Source organism: Panulirus ornatus, chromosome 53 (genome assembly GCF_036320965.1).
Source record: "Panulirus ornatus isolate Po-2019 chromosome 53, ASM3632096v1, whole genome shotgun sequence".
NCBI classification, from domain to species: Eukaryota; Metazoa; Arthropoda; class Malacostraca; order Decapoda; family Palinuridae; genus Panulirus; species Panulirus ornatus.
In genome coordinates, this window is record NC_092276.1 from 9,417,356 (window position 1) to 9,440,428 (window position 23,073).

A 23,073-nucleotide genomic window follows, 5' to 3' on the forward strand; every position below is an offset into this window, starting at 1 on the left:
AATCCCTGGGGATAGGAGAGAAAGAATACTTCCCACGTATTCCCTGCGTGTCGTAGAAGGCGACTGTGTGTGTGTGTGTGTTGTGTGTGTGTGTGTGTGTGTGTGTGTGTGTGTGTGTGTGTACACACCACAGCCCAAACCAGGTACCCATTTATGGACAAGTTCTTTCAGGAGGATATAGAAAAGTGGGTTGGCTCTGGGGCCGATTGCCGCGCCCGGGACTCGAACCCAGACGGGCCCATGAGGGAATCATGGTCAAAGAAGTTAAATGCTGCACAACGGAAGCTTATGTGTGAAAGTTCTTTATAATCACCATTTTGCGTTAGGGGGAAAAGAGGCTAACACACTCACATATACCCTCGTCTCTTACCCTTGTATATATGTACCGTGTCTTTATATACCACAGTGGTACTCAGTGTAAGACACTAGTAATGAGGTGGTAAGTGGCATTTCCTCTGTGGAACTAGTGCTGTGGTAGCGATGGTAAGGGGGCAAGGGTACTGATATACTCACTCCAAGGAACCACCTCCGTCTCTTACGTGGTACTCACCCTGTCGCCTTACGTGGTACTCACCCTGTCCTTGTGGTACCAGTGGAGGTATTCTGGGGCGTCTGGTGAGAAGGGCACGACGCACGTGAGGTTGATTGGCGACCCTACTCCTACGTGCATCTCAGGGGCGCGTAGGATCTTAGCCTGGGGCTCTGTTAGGAGATAAGAGCAGCTGCATTAGTAAAGGAGGAATATCTGAATGAGTGACAGGTATCAATGTGGGTCTTGTCTAACTTGAGTCATAAGAGTTTTTAGATGGTTTATGCTAATGAGGGGCTAAGATGTAATATGAAGGTACAACAGTGGACCATAAGTGGTTAGTATATATTTAATATGTTATATTTAGATGATATTCATCATCATACTCATAATTAGCATTCATACTCCCTTCTCTACCGTATATAAAAACAATTCTTAAAAGTTTTGAGTATTGTAGGATAAAGGATTCATTTCTCTCGAGATATGAAACACAGGGAAAAGAGACATACAGAGATATTTCTTTTTAAGGCTATTATCATTTCTTGAGTCTCTTATATACACTTGGAATTGAACCCTTGCATAGCCAATGTTCTGTTTCTTCTCCATGTCATCCTTTACTCCTCAACCCTTCTCCCTTTCCCATGGGGTCGGATCAGATCCCTTCACACACACCCGCACTGCACCATCGTGGCACTTAAAAACTTGCCCCACTGGGGGTGTGAGAGCAGAGGGTAGAAAGAGAGAGAGAGAGAGAGAGAGAGAGAGAGAGAGAGAGAGAGAGAGAGAGAGAGAGAGAGAGAGAGAGAGATCCAATTCCATTACGGGTAGACTTAATACCCTTGCCTCCCCTTGTCAATTATTTAATAAATATGGCGAAATACGGTATAATCAAGAGGGCCGATGGTTTACAACGCAATAATCACCCGAGCCACGAGGGAAATCATTCCCTGAGGACGAAGCCTCCACCCTCTTGCCCTAGTTCAATCCTCTATGGGAAATGTAATTTGCCAGATATACAGACAAGTCATCCAAGTAATCCGTAGATTACTCCAGGCTAAATGGACGTAATCGTGCGTACTGTACTTATTTCATGACGCTCTATAGGCGATGTATTATAATACATTAGTATACATTATTGATTGCTTTGTTTTTGTAGCAGTACAATCATGTGAATGGGTATGTGGTGTAGCTGTTCGATTTCTTGAGTGTATAGTATGGACGGGTTTGCCCAGGGGTCGAGCGCATAGGTTCGACATTTTTGGTTGTGGCAATAGGTCCACAGTCAAGCCAGCTGTTCATCCACCCCTCTCATACTAATCCAGTATTCTTGTTGCATCTATCATAACCTTCCTCCGTCTCAGTTTGTGGTCGTGGCCTCTGGTCGCTCTGGCGCTGTATCTTCTGTAGAGCTGTTCACCATCAACATCATCCCGTTGCTTGAGGAACTTAGAATGATGTTAGCCAAGTCGCTCCCATCACTCCCTTCCTCTAAAGTCGCCCCCATCATTCCCTTCCTCTAAAGTCGCCCCCCATCACTCCCTTCCTGTAAAGTCGCCCCCATCACTCCCTTCCTCTAAGGTGGAGAACTGTGTAGTCTTCCACTGTAGCTAAACCATCTTGATTCAAGTGCCATCTAGGATGCTCCTCTTTGCAACGTCTTAATCATATTGATTCTTCAGATGCGGGGGACCAATTTTGGGCCAAGGTTTGAAACTGCTTGGTGAGGGGGGGACCAATTTTGGGCCAAGGTTTGAAACTGCTTGGTAAACACCTCCTTCGCCATATACTTGAATGAAAATCCTTGATATTTGCCACTAGACAGTCGACTTCTTTTGGGCCGTTGTAAGACTCTGGCGTGCGACTAAGGTACAGTGTTCGATCATGGGTTAATCTCTTTCCCATTCCCACTTCCTGGAGTTCCTTCTCCCGTTAGCTGAGTTGACTTCACGCCACAGTCGTCTTTCGCTGTGTCCCACCCTCATTACCTCGAATGTCGTCTTTGGATTTGTATCTCATTTCCCAGACCAATTTCGAGGTTTGGTTCAGGGTCTTCATGCTAGCTGATGTCTTCGTTTTCCTATTTCTCAAATGGCCATGGCATCATCTACAAACATGTTATGGTGTGAGACTATTTCTTCCGGCAAGGTGTTGAATACACCCAGAATTGCAGTGAACGCAGGATCGAACCCTGTAGCACTCCAGGTGTAACTTCAGCCCTATGTGTGTGGGTGTGTGTGTGTGTGTGTAGTGTGTGTGCGTGTGTATACTCCCCTTCCCCTCTCCCTTCATCACCCTAGTCACTGAATGTAATAGCGTCTCCCTTGGCCTCCCTACACCAAACCTTCCCTACATGTTCTGCCTCCAGCTTCTTTGGACAACCTCCTGCTTAACCAAGTATCGGTTTAAGTGACCCTCGTACGAGACATGTACCTTCCTCCTTCGATGAGAGAGACAGACACACACACACACAACACGTATGATGAACTGGAACTCAAGTCTGGCAACAGACGTTGAGGAACTTTGGTGTAAATAAAGGATAAGGAACTAGTAATATCAAACGGGTCATTTGGTATAATGGCATTGAGTGTGGTTAACTATTATCTTTTGAAGGTTAATTAGAGCTCCGAGGAATTTCAAATGGTCGTTGGTATTTTGGTACGTCGTATTTAGGTGTTAATGGCTGTCATATGTCTGGTAGGATGACCCCTAATTGAGGCTTTCTAGTTGGGATGATATAACTCTTATATTTGTTAATTATATCTCTTAAGGCCTCTTCTCCTCGACTTAATACAACCACTCCAGTCCCACATAACAGCAAATTAACCAAACGAGGAAATAAACAAGGTATTTCTACGTAATATTTACAATTTAACTCCGTAAACGAAAATGGAGAGAGAGGGTTGTGGGTCGTCGCGAGAATTCCCTCACGTAATATTGACCAGAGAGAAATAATGGGACGAAACGATGTTAATTTTAGTTGTGGAGTTCTTTGTCTCTCCTGTCGACTGTGTGGCTGTACCTGCTACGATGAGAGACAGAAGAGACGCGCTGAGACCAAGGGAACTGGACAGATTAGGTCGAGAGAAGAGACGGGAATAGGACAGATTAGGTCGAGAGAAGAGACGAGATTAGGACCGATTAGGTAGAGAGAAGAGACGGGAATAGGACAGACTAGGTAGAGTGAAGAGATGGGAATAGGACAGATTAGGTCGAGAGAAGAGATGGGAATAGGACAGATTAGGTCGAGAGAAGAGACGAGAATTGGACAGATTAGGTAGAGAGAAATGACGGGCTGAGCCCAAGAAAATTGGACAGATTAGGTAGAGAGAAATGACGGGCTGAGCCCAAGAGAATTGGACAGATTAGGTAGAGAGAAATGACTTGCTGAGCCCAAGAGAATTGGATAGATTAGGTAGAGAGAAGAGACGGGCTGAGATCAAGGGAATTGGACAGATTAGGTATAGAGAAGAGACGGGCTGAGCCCACAGTGGTGAGGGACAGCTGCTCAAGCCACAGCTGGGCCAACGAACGTTGACACAGTGGCTATATACAGTGGATATGTATATTTTCAAAGTGGTGTCGATTGTGTCAACTCGTAGTTCTTAAGCTGAGACTTGAAGGATGAGTGTGTGTCCCTTATATATATATATATATATATTTTTTTTTTTTTTTTTTTTTATACTTTGTCGCTGTCTCCCGCGTCTGCGAGGTAGCGCAAGGAAACAGACGAAAGAAATGGCCCAACCCCCCCCCCATACACATGTACATACACATGTCCACACACGTGTATACATACCTACACAGCTTTCCATGGTCCACCCCAGACGCCTCACATGCCTTGATTCACTCCACTGACAGCACGTCAACCCCTGTATACCACATCGCTCCAATTCACTCTATTCCTTGCCCTCCTTACACCCTCCTGCATGTTCAGGCCCCGATCACACAAAATCTTTTTCACTCCATCTTTCCACCTCCAATTTGGTCTCCCTCTTCTCCTCGTTCCCTCCACCTCCGACACATATATCCTCTTGGTCAATCTTTCCTCACTCATTCTCTCCATGTGCCCAAACCATTTCAAAACACCCTCTTCTGCTCTCTCAACCACGCTCTTTTTATTTCCACACATCTCTCTTACCCTTACGTTACTTACCCGATCAAACCACCTCACACCACACATTGTCCTCAAACATCTCATTTCCAGCACATCCATCCTCCTGCGCACAACTCTATCCATAGCCCACGCCTCGCAACCATACAACATTGTTGGAACCACTATTCCTTCAAACATACCCATTTTTGCTTTCCGAGATAATGTTCTCGACTTCCACACATTTTTCAAGGCTCCCAAAATTTTCGCCCCCTACCCCACCCTATGATCCACTTCCGCTTCCATGGTTCCATCCGCTGACAGATCCACTCCCAGATATCTAAAACACTTCACTTCCTCCAGTTTTTCTCCATTCAAACTTACCTCCCAATTGACTTGACCCTCAACCCTACTGTACCTAATAACCTTGCTCTTATTCACATTTACTCTTAACTTTCTTCTTCCACACACTTTACCAAACTCAGTCACCAGCTTCTGCAGTTTCTCACATGAATCAGCCACCAGCGCTGTATCATCAGCGAACAACAACTGACTCACTTCCCAGGCTCTCTCATCCCCAACAGACTTCATACTTGCCCCTCTTTCCAGGACTCTTGCATTCACCTCCCTAACAACCCCATCCATAAACAAATTAAACAACCATGGAGACATCACACACCCCTGGGGTTAAGGGAGAAAGAATACTTTCCACGTATTCCCTGCGTGTCGTAGAAGGCGACTGAAAGGAGAGGGAGCGCGGGGGGGGGGGGGGGGGGGGGGGCTGGAAATCCTCATCTCTCGGTTTTCTTTTTAATTTTCCAAAAGAGGGAACAGAGAAGGGGGCTAAGTGAGGATATTCCCTCAAAGGCCCAGTTCTCTGTTCTTAACGCTACCTCGCTAATGCGGGAAATGGCGAATGGTATGAAAGATGTATATATATATATATATATATATATATATATATATGACATTAGTTACTGTGTGCTCGAGCGTAGGTCAAGTACTCCCTTATAAGGGTGCGTTCGACCAACACGCACTCCCTCTCTCTCTCTCCATTGTATGCGCGTTTAAAGTGCGATACGCCTTAACGCAGAGCAGTGAGAGAGAGAGAGAGAGAGAGAGAGAGAGAGAGAGAGAGAGAGAGAGAGAGAGAGAGAGAGAGAGAGAGAGAGAGAGAGAGTGGGGGGGGAGTGTTGGTTGTTATATGTCCCCCAGTAAATACTGAGCGTCAATGGACATTATTTATTTACCGGTTGGAGCGAGGGAGGTATATGACCCCAGCCCCGTCGCCCCGCTCCGTCGCCCCGCCCCGTCGCTCCGTCGCCCCGGGAAATGTAAACGCCCCCCAGTAGCTGCCATGTTCGTTTGGGTGAGCAGGTGGGGGGGTGTGTGTGTCTTTCGTGACGTCACAGAGGGGGGTCTTTCGTGACGTCACAGAGGGGGGTCTTTCGTATGTCTTACCCGGTGACGTCACAGAGTACCGTATGACGTCACGGGGTCCTTCACCGACATACTTAGCCGAGGTGTGTACCGACTGACGTCATGGCGTACTTATTGACGTCGCGTCGTGTATCCGTGAATGTCACGGAGGCCCCACTGACGTCACGAGGTGATAACTGACGTCACGGAGTATCCACTGACGTCACATAGTATCCACAAACGTCACGGAGCTCCCCGCTGATGTCACGAGGTACCAGCTGACGTCACGGAGTACCCATTGACGTCACGGAGTATCCACTAACGTCATGAAGTCCCGGCTGATGTCACGAGGTACCAGCTGACGTCACGGAGTACCCATTGACGTCAAGTAGTATCCACTAACGTCATAAAGTCCCGGCTGACATCATGAAGTCCCGGCTGACGTCACGAGGTGCCAATTGACGTCACGGAGTGCCCAATGACTTCAATTGACATCAACAAACGTTATGGAGGCCCCCGCTGACGTCACGAGGCACCGAATGACGTCACGGGGCACCAATTGACGTCACGGAGAGTCAATGACGTAATGCTTTATTCACAGCTTTATTTTTCTTCTTCTGGCCAATGATAATATTCATTTATTTTCGCTTTTTTTTTTTCATTATCTTAAAGGCTACGTTTGATGACCGTGAGAGGGCGTGAGCGAATTGGAGTGGAGTTGGGGGGGGAGAGGGAAGTGGCACTTCCCCCACTCATGAGTGGGCTGGCACTTCCCCCACTCATGAGTGGGCTGGCACTTCCCCCACTCATGAGTGGGCTGGCACTTCCCCCACTCATGAGTGGGCTGGCACTTCCCCCACTCATGAGTGGGCTGGCACTTCCCCCACTCATGAGTGGGCTGGCACTTCCCCCACTCATGAGTGGGCTGGCACTTCCCCCACTCATGAGTGGGCTGGCACTTCCCCCACTCATGAGTGGGCTGGCACTTCCCCCACTCATGAGTGGGCTGGCACTTCCCCCACTCATGAGTGGGCTGGCACTTCCCCCACTCATGAGTGGGCTGGCACTTCCCCCACTCATGAGTGGGCTGGCACTTCCCCCACTCATGAGTGGGCTCTTTCCGATCACTGAGGGAAAGGGGTCGTGTCACTCTGCCGATAGCAAGGGTTAGTGGCACTTGATCGATACCAGTAAGGGTGCTTTACCGATACCAGGGGTTGATCGGGGTGCTTTACCGATACCAGGGGTTGATAGGGGTGCTTTACCGATACCAGGGGTTGATAGGGGTGCTTTACCGATAACAGGGGTTGATAAGGGTGTTTTACCGATACCAGGGTTTGATAAGGGTGTTTTACCGATACCAGGGGTTTGATAAGGGTGTTTTACCGATAACAGGGGTTTGATAAGGGTGCTTTACCGATACCAGGGGTTTGATAAGAGTGCTTTACCGATACCAGGGGTTTGATAAGGGTGTTTTACCGATAACAGGGGTTGATAAGGGTGTTTTACCGATAACAGGGGTTTGATAGGGGTGTTTTACCGATAACAACCACTGTGAGAGGGTGTTTCCAAGTGGGCTAACACTTACCAACCACTGTGAGAGTGTGTTCCAGTGGGCGAACACTTACCAACCACTGTGAGAGAGTGTTCCAGTGGGCGAACACTTACCAACCACTGTGAGAGGGTGTTCCAGTGGGCGAACACTTACCAACCACTGTGAGAGAGTGTTCCAGTGGACGAACACTTACCAACCACTGTGAGTGTGTGTTTCCAAGTGGGCGAACACTTACCAACCACTGTGAGAGGGTGTTTCCAAGTGGGCGAACACTTACCAACCACTGTGAGAGAGTGTTCCAGTGGACGAACACTTACCAACCACTGTGAGAGGGTGTTCCAAGTGGGCTAACACTTACCAACCACTGTGAGGGTGTGTTCCAAGTGGGCTAACACTTACCAACCACTGTGAGAGAGTGTTCCAGTGGGCTAACACTTACCAACCACTGTGAGAGAGTGTTCCAGTGGGCGAACACTTACCAACCACTGTGAGAGTGTGTTCCAAGTGGGCTAACACTTACCAACCACTGTGAGTGTGTGTTTCCAAGTGGGCTAACACTTACCAACCACTGTGAGAGTGTGTTCCAGTGGGCGAACACTTACCAACCACTGTGAGAATGTGTTTCCAAGTGGGCTAACACTTACCAACCACTGTGAGAGAGTGTTCCAGTGGGCGAACACTTACCAACCACTGTGAGAGGGTGTTCCAGTGGGCGAACACTTACCAACCACTGTGAGAGAGTGTTCCAGTGGGCGAACACTTACCAACCACTGTGAGAGTGTGTTCCAGTGGGCGAACACTTACCAACCACTGTGAGAGGGTGTTTCCAAGTGGGCTAACACTTACCAACCACTGTGAGAGAGTGTTCCAGTGGGCGAACACTTACCAACCACTGTGAGAGGGTGTTCCAGTGGGCGAACACTTACCAACCACTGTGAGAGTGTGTTCCAGTGGACGAACACTTACCAACCACTGTGAGAGTGTGTTCCAGTGGGCTAACACTTACCAACCACTGTGAGAGTGTGTTCCAGTGGACGAACACTTACCAACCACTGTGAGAGTGTGTTCCAGTGGACGAACACTTACCAACCACTGTGAGAGAGTGTTCCAGTGGACGAACACTTACCAACCACTGTGAGAGTGTGTGTTCCAAGTGGGCTAACACTTACCAACCACTGTGAGATGTACGGTACGAGCGATGGGTGGTGTTGACGAGACCTGGCAATCATATAAGCCAGAGTCTCGCGGGCTGGCGTACTGGATCTTAAGCATCCAATCCCCTTTACCAGTCTGGGGCACGGCTTCGAACCTCAGGTCACTCGTATAGGTGACTGAACCCACAGACAGGATGTGTAGGTCCCGATGCCTAATCCAGGACACCTGTAGGGTAGAAAGAACAGGTGTATTAACGTACAGGGTGTACAGAACCCCTGTGTATGAACCACAACACCTGTCATGATAAGATGAATAAGGGTGTGTGTGTATATACAGGTGTCCGTGCCTGATCCAGGACACCTGTAGGGTAGAAAGAACAGGTGTATTAACGTACAGGGTGTACAGAACCCCTGTGTATGAACCACAACACCTGTCATGATGAGATGAATAAGGGTGTGTGTATATACAGGTGCCCGTGCATGATCTAGGACACCTGTAGGGTAGAAAGAACAGGTGTATTAACGTACAGGGTGTACAGAACCCCTGTGTATGAACCACAACACCTGTCGTGATGAGATAAATAAGGGTGTGTGTGTATATATAGGTCTGCAGGTGTTATAGAATTTGCAGGTCCGCCAGCATGATCTAGGACACCTGTAGGGAAGAGATTACAGGTGTATAAGCGTACAGATGCATAAGCATACAGGTGTACAGATCTCCGTGCATGATCCACGATATCTGTAGGGATTAGATAACAGGTGTACAGACGTGCAGGTGTACAGATCCTGGTCCTTGATTCACAACACCTTGGAAGGAAGAGAGAACAGGTGTATAAGGGTACAGGTGTACAGGATTTTGCATTATCCAACAGTAGAGAGGAGACAACAAGTGTACCAGTGTTCAGGCAATGTACACTGTACAGACTCCCGTACATGGTTCAAAACACCTGTAGGGGATAGAGATAATTTATACACCTGTGGAGGAGAGAGAACAGATGTCCAAGACACGTAAGTTCCTTGTGTCTCAGATCTCTAACACCTGCAGAAATAGGAAGAACTCGTTCCTAATCTACTACACCTGCAGTTAGTCAGGTATATATATATATGGCATACGACACTGATCTTAATCTACACACCTGTAGGAAGATACAGGTGTGTACCTGTTGATACTCCCATATCAGTCACATCTGTTGGGGATGGAGAGAAGACAGATGTATGGGTTGTTGGCTTCGTTCATCACACCTGTCTGTGTGTGTGTGTGTGTGTGTGTGTGTGTGTGTGTGTGTGTGTCCATCTCTGCTGACGATTCCATTTAACACCTGTAGAGACAGGTGTCCTCTCTTTTACACCTGCAGAGGCAACTTTAGCCATCCTACACCTGCACAGACTCAAATTCTTCATCATTTCAAAGTGTGTTGAACGGTCAACACCTGCAAGGCTTTCGTCAACACCTGCAAGGTGATCAACAACACTCGAAGATTGAACAACATCTGTGAGAAGGTCCACACCTGCAAAACGGTGGTTACTACTTGCCCAGATGGTCAACACACCTGCTAGATGTGTCAATAATACCTGCAGAACGGTCAATATATCTGCAAGACGGCGAGGAACTCATCAATAACTGAGTCTTGGTCAATACTAACCCCAGGTCAATAACTGAGTCTTGGTCAATACTAACCCCAGGTCAATAACTGAGTCTTGGTCAATACTAACCCCAGGTCAATAACTGAGTCTTGGTCAATACTAACCCCAGGTCAATAGCTGACTCATGTTGAATTGCTGACATTTAGGGACAGCTGATATCAGAAGGTCACCTAGTGTAAGTACACGAATCCCTGACAGTAGCTGACGACTGTTGTCAGCAGCTGACACTCGTTAAATGGCTGACACTTGCTCAGTAAGTGACACCTGGTCAATGGGTGATACCTGGTCAATAACTGCCATGGTCAAAAGCTGACACCTGGTCAGTAGATGACACGTTGTGAGCAGCTGAAGCCCGACAGATGACCATCTACCAGGTAGAGAGCAACCTGGTAGACACCTGGTGTCTGGTAGACACTTTGGTCGACACTTGGTCGACGTTCGACACTTGCTGGTCGAGCTACACCTAGTGGCTCACCCGACACATGCAAGCTGGTCGATACTTGGTCGACGTTCGACACTTGCTGGGTGGCCGACACCTAACCTTACCCCTGACACCGAGTGAACACTCGACACCTGCTGTGTGACACCTGGTGAACACTCGACACCTGCTGTGTGACACCGAGTGAACACTCGACACCTGCTGTGTGACACCTGGTGAACACTCGACACCTGCTGTGTGACACCTGGTGAACACTCGACTCCTGCTGTGTGACACCTGGTGAACACTCGACACCTGCTGTGTGACACCTGGTGAACACTCGACACCTGCTGTGTGACACCGAGTGAACACTCGACACCTGCTGTGTGACACCTGGTGAACACTCGACACCTGCTGTGTGACACCTGGTGAACACTCGACACCTGCTGTGTGACACCTGGTGAACACTCGACACCTGCTGTGTGACACCTGGTGAACACTCGACACTTGCTGTGTGACACCGAGTGAACACTCGACACCTGCTGTGTGACACCTGGTGAACACTCGACACCTGCTGTGTGACACCTGGTGAACACTCGACACCTGCTGTGTGACACCTGGTGAACACTCGACACCTGCTGTGTGACACCTGGTGGGCCGCCATTACCTGATGAGCGAAGAAAATGTAAATAAACATGATGATCAATATTACCTCATTAAAGGAGACGCAGCGAGACTTCCTTCTCCTGCTTCGGTGTGAGTCAGGCCAGAGGCCACGAGACCTCTCCTCCTCTTCCTCCTCCTCCTTCAGCGTTGCTAGAGGTCACGAGACCTTGCCTCCTCCTCCTCCTCCTCCTCCTGCTTCGGTGTGAGTCAGGCCAGAGGCCACGAGACCTTCTCCTCTTCCTCCTCCTTCAGCGTTGCTAGAGGCCACGAGACCTTCTCCTCTTCCTCCTCCTCCAGCGTTGCTAGAGGTCACGAGACCTTGCCTCCTCCTCCTCCTTCAACGTCAGTCGGGCCAGAGGCCACGAGACCTCCTCCTCCTCTTCCTCCTCCTCCTTCAGCGTTGCTAGAGGTCACGAGACCTTGCCTCCTCCTCCTCCTCCTCCTCCTTCAGCGTTGCTAGAGGCCACGAGACCTCTCCTCCTCTTCCTCCTCCTCCTCCTTCAGCGTCAGTCATGCTAGAGGCCACGAGACCGCCTCCTCCTCTTCTTCCTCCTCCTCCTGCTCCTCCTCCTCTTCTTCCTCCTCCTCCTCCTCCTCCGCTTCCTCCAGCATCTTTAATATTCTACTAACGTTTCCGAACCGACAGAAACGTTTGGAGCTTAAGATTACCTGCATATCTGCCAAAGACGTGTCCCGAGTACATAAAAAAGAAAAAAAAAAAACGTTTGCTAAGTCAACGGAACGTTTGTTGGCCCCGTTACAGAAAACGTCTTCCAAGTGACAGGAACGTTTGTCACTGCATTATACACAGGTGTAAGTAAGGCTCTGTCTCGCCTCGTGTGGACTACCAGGTAAATCTTTTTAAAAAGAGTTTGATGATGAGTTACCAAATGAAGCCATCCACGTTCTATATGATGCTCTGAGGAGACATGGGACACACACACACACACACACACACACACACACTCTCTCTCTCTCTCTCTCTATCTATCTATCTACCTCTATCTACCTCTATCTATCTATCTCTCCCTATCTTTCTATTCATCTATCTCACTATCTTTCTATCTATCTCACTTTCACACATACACACAGCAGCAACACGTCGAAGGATCTTATTGCAAGACATTCCTCTCCAAAAGGTCATAGCCCAGAGCTCTGGCTAACATTACACACACACACACACACACACACACACACACACTAAAGCTATCAACCACCTTGTCACCAGCTAACCCATCATTGTCATTGATCTTCAATAACCTATTAACTAAATGATAGAAATAACACATGTATTAACTTTCGTCTTCAATGACCTATTAACTAAATGATAGAAATAACGCATGCATTAACTTTCGTCTTCAATGACCTATTAACTAAATGATAGAAATAACACATGTATTAACTTTCGTCTTCAATGACCTATTAACTAAATGATAGAAATAACACATGTATTAACCTTCGTCTTCAATAACCTATTAACTAAATGATAGAAATAACGCATGTATTAACCTTCGTCTTCAATAACCTATTAACTAAATGATAGAAATAACGCATGTATTAGTGAGGTTTCGGCAGCGACAAGGGCTGGAAGTATAGCGCTGCGCTTACAGGCGAGAAAGAAAAAAGAAAAAAAAAAGATTCGACTCCCACAAATGCGCTAATACGACACAAATGCGCTAACACGACACCAATTCGCTAACGCGACACCAGTGCCCGAACACATCACCAATGAGCCCACACGACACCAGTGCGCTAACACGACACAATACGTCCACACGACACCAATACGCCCACACGACACCAATACGGCTACACGACACCACCAGTGAGTTAACATGACACCAATGCGCTAAACCCGACACTAATGCGCTAACACGACACCAGTGCGCTAACACGACACCAAATGAGTGTACCCATACATGTACACACAGTGTAAGACACGCTAACCACACCAGCGCTCACACGCAATTTACAATCCAATTTGGTTTTGATGATGTTCTCCCACCAAAAGAAAAAAACCCAAACTTCTTCATTGCTGAAACTGTGCTAGTCAACAGTGGGTTTGGTTTGATTCTTTGACTGTAAGGATGTAGCAGGGTCGGAGACAGAGCCTGGGACAGCTTGGGTGCCTGCAATATCTCGATGAACATAGTTTGGTGGGTCACTTTGCATCTCGTGTGGTGAAGTAAGTTTGGGGAATACAACCCTATATGATTTTTTTCTCTTTCGAAATGTTCTTATCTTTGTGAGTGGATTGCTTTATTGTATGAGGTAGATGATGTGATCAAGGGTGTAGTTTTAGACCTGATTGCCTAAGATTGTCCAGATTAGGTATAAGGTCTCCCGTGTTTGGTAATGATTATTGAAGAAGAGGAAGAAGAAGACGCAGAGGAAGAAGAAGAAGGAGAAGAAGGGGAAGAAGAAGAAGAAGAAGAGGTGACGCTGAAGAAGATGATGAAGAAGAAGAAGAAGAAGAAGAAGAAGAAGAAAAGGACGAAGATGAAGCAGAAGAAGAAGAAGAAGAAGAAGAAGAAGAAGAAGAAGAGTGGGATGTTAAAGAAGAAGGAGAAGAGGAAGAAGAAAAGTAGAAGCAGAAGAGGACGAAAAAGAAAAGGAGGACGCGGACCAAGAAGACGAAGAAGAAGAAGAAGAAGAAGGCGAAGAAGGCGAAGAAGGCGATCATCATATTCATAATGGTAATAATGATAATGATAGCAATATCAGTAACAATAATGATAATCAAAATATAAACGGTAAGGCTTAGCATTCACCAGGGTATTGCTTGAGGTAGTGTGTGTGAGACATGTAACCCATGTCATTCAGCACATACCATCTGTATCCCAGACGCGAAGATCAAGGAGCGGGTCGTGTTTTGCTCATTGTTAATTTGAATACATTGAGAGGGTAGCTCGGCCGGGTGACCGTCTTAAGGTAGGTCAAAGGTTACGTAAGTGAAGGTCACATAAGTCGACAGGGGTCAAATGAACAGTAACAGGGTCTAACATCATTCAGTTGTCTAAATGGTAATATATTTGGTCATGTTGTCCAGGTGTTTATCTACGTTGTACTGATCTAATGTTTTTGATATATATATATTTTTTTTTTTTTCATACTATTCTCCATTTCCCGCGTTAGCGAGGTAGCATTAAGAAGAGAAAACTGTGCCTTTGAGGGAATATCTTCACTTGGCCACCTTCTCTGTTCCTTCTTTTGGATATTTATAAACGAGAGGGGGTGGATTTCCAGCACCCCGCGCTCCCTCCCCTTTTAGTCGCCTTCCACGACACGCAGGGAATACGTGGGAAGTATTCTTTCTTCCCTATCCCCAGGGATATATATATATATATATATATATATATATATATATATATATATATATTTCTTTCAAACTATTCGCCATTTCCCGCATTAGCAAGGTAGCGTTAAGAACAGAGGACTGGGCCTCTGAGGGAATATCCTCACCTGGCCCCCTTCTCTGTTCCTTCTTTTGGAAAATTAAAAAAAATAACAAGAGGGAAGGATTTCCAGCCCCCCGCTCCGTCCCCTTTTAGTCGCCTTCTACGACACGCAGGGAATACGTGGGAAGTATTCTTTCTCCCCTATCCCCAAGGGAAGCCCCACCTTTATCTTAAGTTCTTTATTGATCAGTTATGACCTTCCAGTGTTTGTAGAATCTCAGCTGTGTATTTTCTGCTGACTGGCTGCCTAGATTCAATAAAGCTATATTTATTCTAGTCTTTACGACACAGACACAAAGAGAAAGGCAGTAATTACACACGGAACTAACGCACACAGGAGGGCCAACAACACACACACACACACACACACACACACACACACATACACACACACACACACACATGTACAATTATTCAGGGCTTTCTGCTTTCGAAAGCAAGGAGCAGGGAGTACCAAGAAGGTGTAGTAAATAAGAAATTAGAAGGTAGATTTGTTCTTGATGAATTCTTAAAGAGCGGCGATGTCCGAATCAGTGGCTGGTTGGGAGAAGGGTTGATGACGAAGAGACGTAGAGAACGGCAGATTCGTGGACTGGGATAGATATAAGGAGGGAAGTGGATAGTAGAGGATACGCAACAGGTGGAGTAGATGCGACTGGGGTACAAGGGAAAAAATAACAGAGGATATGTAGCGAGATAGATGGAAATGTTGAGAGAAAGAAGGTAATGGTTCAGAATGAATGAGACACGTTTCGAACCAGGTGTTAACTCAATCATGAGGCCAAGGTTTATATATATATATATATATATATATATATATATATATATATATATATATATATATATATATATGTGTGTGTGTGTGTGTGTATATATTTACTCTAGCTTAAGCCAGGTACCCAATTTATTGCCCAATCTCTGCGGGAGGATGAGAATGAACAGCTGGATTGACTGTGGACCGACCGCCACAGTCAGGATTCGAACCCATGCACTCGACCCTGGGCGGGCGGCCCGTGAATGCGTCACGGGTCAGGAAACGCTAACCGCTACACCACGGGTGTCCATGATTAATGTATGTGCTCTGTCATATTCACATGTGCGTGGTTTACAGTTCTATCATATTTACTTTTGAAAACGTAGATGGACCCGGCAGGTGAGGCGTAAATTAAGATGGAGCGGATAATCTGCTTGAAAAACGATATCGTGTGATACATTCTTTTTTTTAGGGTCGAAAATTGTACTGGTAGGATGTCTAAGGGCGTTCGTTTATGGTGTTATGTGACTAGCTTTGTGGTTCTTAGAATGAGTGGGTGTGGTTGACTGATCAGGGTCTTGGGTGGGTGTAGGTCTGGATCTCTGTGTGAGGATGCAGACGGTCTGTGTGGAGCGAGCTAATGTTCCACTCGCGTGATGTAGACTATGTTGCATGCTCGCTTGTGTAATGTCAGGGTGCTGTGATATACCTGTGAGGTTATTATATATATACATATATATATATATATATATATATCATAACAACCTCCAACAGCCAGGATCGAACCCGGGACCCCTGTGCCACAGGCGAGAATGCTAACCGCTAAGCTATGGGCCTCGATCCTGGCTGTTGGAGGTTCGTATGTTCTATGAAGGTGCGCGTTCATATGCACTTTATTCGTATATATATATATATATATATATATATATATATATATATATATATATATATATATATATATATATATATATATATATATATATATAGTAACTTGTTAAGGCCACTAAGGTAGCTTTATTAACAGTTTTTTCATGTGCAATCCAGATCAATGCTGTGGGTATCCAACACATATCCAGAACTAAACGTAGATATGATATTCATCTCCTTGTTGTCAACTCGCTTCTGGAATCACCCCGGCCACCATATGGTTTCCAGGTGAACCCAAAGGTTATCATTGTCCCTCGTCCCCTGGTCACTAGTTTAAGTAAGAGATCACGACTCGTGTCCTTCAATTGACTGATGCTGTTTCTATCCTTCATTCTCATAGTTATAACAGGTAATTACTGGTATACATCGGATGAGTTTCTACATCGTTTGGATTCTAAGAGTTCGTTACTGAAGTACAGCTTGAGGTGAAGACCCCATTAACCTAATTCCTGCCCATACAGCTCATACTGATGGTACCTGCCAAACCCTAACCTTTAACTTACACTGTAGATGGTATCTAACCATCCCTAACCTAACACTCTTCTCCCCATGCCGTGCAATTTGCACCGGATATTCATCAAACCGGGTTAACCTACATCCGTCATTGGCGTTAAACCACAGCCACGAAAGTTAAACCACAGCCTGAGCCTAGACTGTGGTTTCTTTTCGAAGTGTATATCCATTCCCTGGCCTACAGGAGTTCCCTTCACGCGGTGGGGCAATCTCCAACACCCCCAACACCCCTTTTCCTCATCCGCTATACACTGAGCTATTAATCCCCAAGTCTCCATTTAACGCGCGAGATCCAGTCCCTCACTCCGCCCTTGCGCTCTTGCCCTCACATTTGCTACGTCGCTTCAGGAACTAATCCACACCTTTATGGAGCGCAGCCACGGAGGTATTGGCACGCTGAGCAATGCCCCCTCAAAAGTTTTCAGTCGCTCGGTCAAGCGTCCTTCGTGATAGAGTCGGAACCTGGCGGTTGGAGAGTGGAGGACTTGGGCGTGAGTTTCGCGTCCTTGTGAAGTGCAGTAATGTAAGGGGGCCATTGTTGTGGTAGTGAGGAACTCTGGCATAGTTTGTGGGTATATGCGTCTACTCTATGAGAGTGAGTATGGTAGATCTTCATACGTCTACTCTATGAGAGCGAGTTATGGTAGATCTTCATACGTCTACTCTATGAGAGCGAGTTATGGTAGATCTTCATACGTCTACTCTATGAGAGCGAGTTATGGTAGATCTTCATACGTCTACTCTATGAGAGCGAGTTATGGTAGATCTTCATACATCTACTCTATGAGAGCGAGTTATGGTAGATCTTCATACATCTACTCTATGAGAGCGAGTTATGGTAGATCTTCATACATCTACTCTATGAGAGCGAGTATGGTAGATCTTCATACATCTACTCTATGAGAGCGAGTATGGTAGATCTTCATAAGGGTTCGAGGGGAAGTATATTACAGGAGTAGATTTAGATTTAAAAGGATTAGCAGTGATTGATAACATAGTCGTGGACTAAAGCCCCATAGAGCGTATCTGAAGTCTCGAAGCCTCGTAAGCTTTTGGTCGAAGTTCCATCGCCTTCTCGTCTCTGAGACTGAGGGGTGGGTAACCTCCCTTTCAGGCATATTACAGGGCTTTTATCCCTGACTGTTGGTAGGGCGAGGGTATGTAAAGGAGCAAGTGTGGTATATCAGTGACTATAAGAGAATACATCTGTGCGGTTCATCTGTATCTGGTAAGACTCGAAGACATAATGGAAGGATTCGAACATTAGATCGACACATTGGACGTGGAGTATCGAATAGTCACAGTAACTCGAACCTACTTGACGATCCGAACCTTACAGTGACACAGCGAACGTGGAGCATCGAGTACCTAACCCAGTTGACGATTCGAACCTTACACTGACACAGTTGATATAGAGCATCGAATACCCAATTCAGTTGATGACTCGAACCTTACACCGACACAGTGAACGTGGGTTAGACTTGGAGCATCGAATCCCCCACCCAGTTGACGATTCGAACCTCACACCGACACATTGAACGTGGAGCATCGAATACCCAACCCCGATGATGATTCGAACCTTACACCGACACAGTGAACGTGGAGCATCGAATACCCAACCCAGACGATGATTCGAACCTTACACCGACACAGTGAACGTGGAGCATCGAATACCCAACCCAGACGATGATTCGAACCTTACACCGACACAGTGAACGTGGGGCATCGAATACCCAACCCAGTTGATGATTCGAACCTTACACCGACGCAGTAGACTTGAGGCATCGAATACCGCCATAATCATCTCCAACCCAGTTAACCGTTCATGAACCATAAGGGATTGAACACTCTCTCCCACCCAGCATTTGAGCAGGTCTTGTCTCTCCCAGATGAACGTATCCTAACTTCGAGATATCCTTCGTTGCGAGACCTCTTACGGTTTTATAGCGAGATAAACCAAAAACTCCCCCCGCTACATTTTAGCATTCACGAGCTCGATGTGAATATATTTTGGAAATTTCCCCCGCAAATCGAATGGAATGGATTGGAATTTAACCCCCACCATTTCGAACGAATAGGTTGTAAATTCCCTGACGATTCTAATGGCACGGAGTGTAAATTTCCCCCGCCCTGTGGCATGAAGGGAGTGTAAATGAACCGAGAGATAGGATGGAGCCGATTGTAAATCTCTCAACAGTTCGAATGAATAGATTGTAAATATTCAAACCATTAGAATGAAATCGATTGTAAATCTGCCAATTCATCAAATGAATTTACACAATGATTTACACAACAGATTGAATCATTTACACAATGATTTACACAACAGATTGAATGGAATGGACAGAATCTCTAAACATCCACCAAAACTGCTGAATTGGTGCTAACGGTCTAATTGGAGATTGAACGATCGTTCGCTCGTTTACTTAACAAAGAAATTTTCAGCCTTTGAATACATAAAAATCATAACTAGGATGATAGATCTATACAGTAAGCCATATCTAGGATGATAATTGTATGGACTAGGACATGACTAGGATGATAAATGTATGTACTAGGCCATGACTAGGATGATAATTGTATGTACTAGGTCATAACCAGGATGGCAATTGGTATATTAATTCGTATAGGATGATGATTACATGTATTAGGACATAACTAAGCCAATAATTGATGCATAAATTCGCATAGGATGATGATTACATGTACAAGCACATAACAAGGATGATAATTAATGTGCTCATTTATATAGGATGATAATTACATATACTCACTCATAACCAGGACGACAATTGATGTACTTAGCCATAACTAGGATGATAGGTACAGGTACCAGACATGATCAAGGATGATTGAGAGATGCATGTACCAAGCCACAACCAGGATGATAATTGTATGTACTAAACTACACACTAGGGTGGTGGTACATACCAGATTGTAACTAGGGCGATAAATCTATGTACTAGAGGGGATAACTAGGATGAAACGAGATGCATAGACCAAGAGAATGATTGTACTCGAATTAGATGTTAGATTTAACCATTATCCTACCATAAACAGGATGATGATTGTGTCAAAGACAATAGATAAGGATGATAATCGAATGCATTTATCAAATACATAGCCAGAATGATAATATATATATATATATATATATATATATATATATATATATATATATATATATATATATATATATATATATATATTCCTATGAGTCCACGTGGAAAATGAGACACAATAAGTTCCCAAGTGCACTTTCGTGTAATAATCACATCACCACATCATATATATATATATATATATATATATATATATATATATATATATATATATATATATATATGTATATATATATGTATATATATATATATATATATATATATATATATATATATATATATATATATATATATATATATATATATATATATATATATACTGAAACAGCATAATCAGGATGACGATAGATAAATGTGCTAGAAATACAATCAGACTCATACCTGTTTGTACTTCACCAGTAACCAGGATGATGAGAAATGCACGTATTAACAAACACAATAAACAGGATGATGAGAGATGCACGTACGTACAACCCAGAGTAACTAGGATGATGATGATGATGATGTAGGATGATGATGAGTGACAGACACACACACATATATAATTACCGAGTTGTTGCCCAGGTTGTGAACGACACAGGAGAGGAGTGCCGTCTTGGAGGCTGTCACAGTGACATTGGTGGGGAAGAGTGGGTCGAAGACGGGCGGGAGCGTCGGTCCTGGGATGGTGGGCGGTGGTACCACGTGCCGAGGCGCCCTGGGCCACGTCCACACACACGCTGCAGCACGCCCACACACGCACGCACGCGCGAGGGAAGGAGGGAGATACAATGATTACGGCTGCTGTACAAGTTTTCTATAGGTCTATCTATCTGTCTATCTATCTATCTGTCTGTCTATCTATCTATCTATTTATATATCTATCTATCTGTCTATCTATCTATCTATCTATCTATCTATCTATGTATTCATCGATTGATCTATTTGCCTGTCTATCTCTCTATTTACCTATGTCTTTATCTATCTATGCATCTATCTATCTGTCTATCTATCTATCTATCTGTCTATCTATCTATCTATCTGTATATCTATCCATGTATCCATCGATTCATCTATTTGCCTGTCTATCTCTCTATTTATCTATCTTTATATCTATCAATGCGCTCATCTATTCATCTATCTGTTAATTTATTGATTTACTTATCTATCAGTCTTTCTATCTATCTGTCTATCTATCTATCTATCTATCTATCTATCTCAGTAGTCACAGTAGTGGGCGTGATCTAGTATTTGCTGATAACCACGCGGACAGTGAAACATGATAAGTCCCAAGTGCACTTTCGCGTGTATATATATATATATATATATATATATATATATATATATATATCTTTATATAAAACATACTTGTTCGCTGTTTCCTACGTTAGCGAGGTAGCGCCAGGAATAGGCGAAAAAAGGTCGCATTCACTCACGTCCATTCTCTAGCTGTCATGTGCAATGCACCGAAACCACAGCTCCCTATCCACAACCAGACCCCACAAACCATGCCCTGGATTCAACCCGTCCACCGATCATATTTCAAATATTGAAATACTTAACTTATACTGTAAAAAATAAGGGGGAATAACATTTTACCTATTTCCCATATCTGGAGATATATTTAATTGGTTTTCCTAAGTATTACATCGTATAACGTAATGGAAATTACCGCACGCTATACTGATTGGTTTGTTTTTTTGAGGAAAACTATGTTCTATCTTAATTACTGAGAGCAAATTGTGACTAATTAGCTCGTTAATGATACTTTCATTGCCACAACAGAAGATTATCAAAGAAGTATCAATTTTATTATTGAAATTAGCTGAAAATAGCAGTTCGAAAGTTACTTGTAAGGACCACAATGCAAGCGTGGTGTGAGTTAATTGCCTCAGAACCCGGAAATCAGAAAGACTGAAATTGCTCTGAGTATCACATACGAAAAAGGAAATTCCACAAGACACGAGAAGGTTATATAACACCAAACGAATAGTTATGATGGTAATTTCTATAACTGGAGTCGTATCCTGTAACGAACAGTTGTGATCACCAGATCTATTACAACTTAGGTTGTATCCTGATGTGTTGTTGGTCCGTCATTCATTGTGATATGGAGTTGTTGTGATAAGGAGGTGTTGTGGTGTAAAGCCTTCGATGTTTGGCTGGGTGGCTGGGGGGCTGGCTGGCTGGCTGGCTTGCTGGCAGGCTGGCTTGTTGGCTGGCTCGCTGGCTGGCTGGCTGGCTGCCGGGCTGGCTGGCTGGATGGCTGGCTGGCTAGTTGGCAGGCCGGCTGGCTGGCTGGCTGGCTGGCTGGGCTGGCTAGTTGGGAGGCTGGCTGGCTTGCTGGCAGGCTGGTTGGCTGGTTGGCTGGCTGGCTGGCGGGCTGTGCTGGCTGGCAGGCTGGCTGGCTAGCTAGCTGGCTGGCGGGCAGGCTGGCTGGCTGGCTGGCTGGCTGGTTGGCTGTGATCAGGAGGTCGAGAAGTATAGCTTAAAACCTTCGATGTTTGGCTGGTTGGCTAGCTGGCTTGCTGGCTGGCTGGCTTGCTGGCAGGCTAGTTGGCTGGGTGGCTGGCTGGATGGCTGGCGGGCTGGGTGGCTGGCTTGCTGGCAGGCTGGGTGGCTGTGCGGGGTGTGCTGGCTGGCTGGCTGGCAGGTTGGCCGTTTAGAGCCTACATCTCGCGATGAATTCTTCCGATCACGTCTCCAGCAGCTGAAGCTGGAGCTGGCTGTGCTCTCAGAATACCAAGACGCAGGCAGAGCCTCTGGGTCCTGGCTGCTACAGGTCCCTTCTGTCTCGCCCACCAGTCTGTGTGTGTGTGTGTGTGTGATGACGTGAGCGTGGCTA

At 45.5% G+C, this 23,073-nt stretch overlaps 1 protein-coding gene across 1 annotated transcript in view; it reads right to left on the bottom strand.

The window, feature by feature from the left end:
• The window catches only part of LOC139765232 (V-set and immunoglobulin domain-containing protein 1-like), a 150,866-nt gene that overhangs the window by 11,093 nt on the left and 116,700 nt on the right, over positions 1-23,073 (bottom strand). Inside the window, exons 3-5 of the mRNA XM_071692567.1 lie at positions 20,799-20,968; positions 8,763-8,973; positions 575-702 (exon numbers count right to left, since the gene is read on the bottom strand). Of these exons, the coding sequence (XP_071548668.1) occupies positions 575-702; positions 8,763-8,973; positions 20,799-20,968 (509 nt within the window). The remainder of the gene's footprint in view (positions 1-574; positions 703-8,762; positions 8,974-20,798; positions 20,969-23,073) is intronic.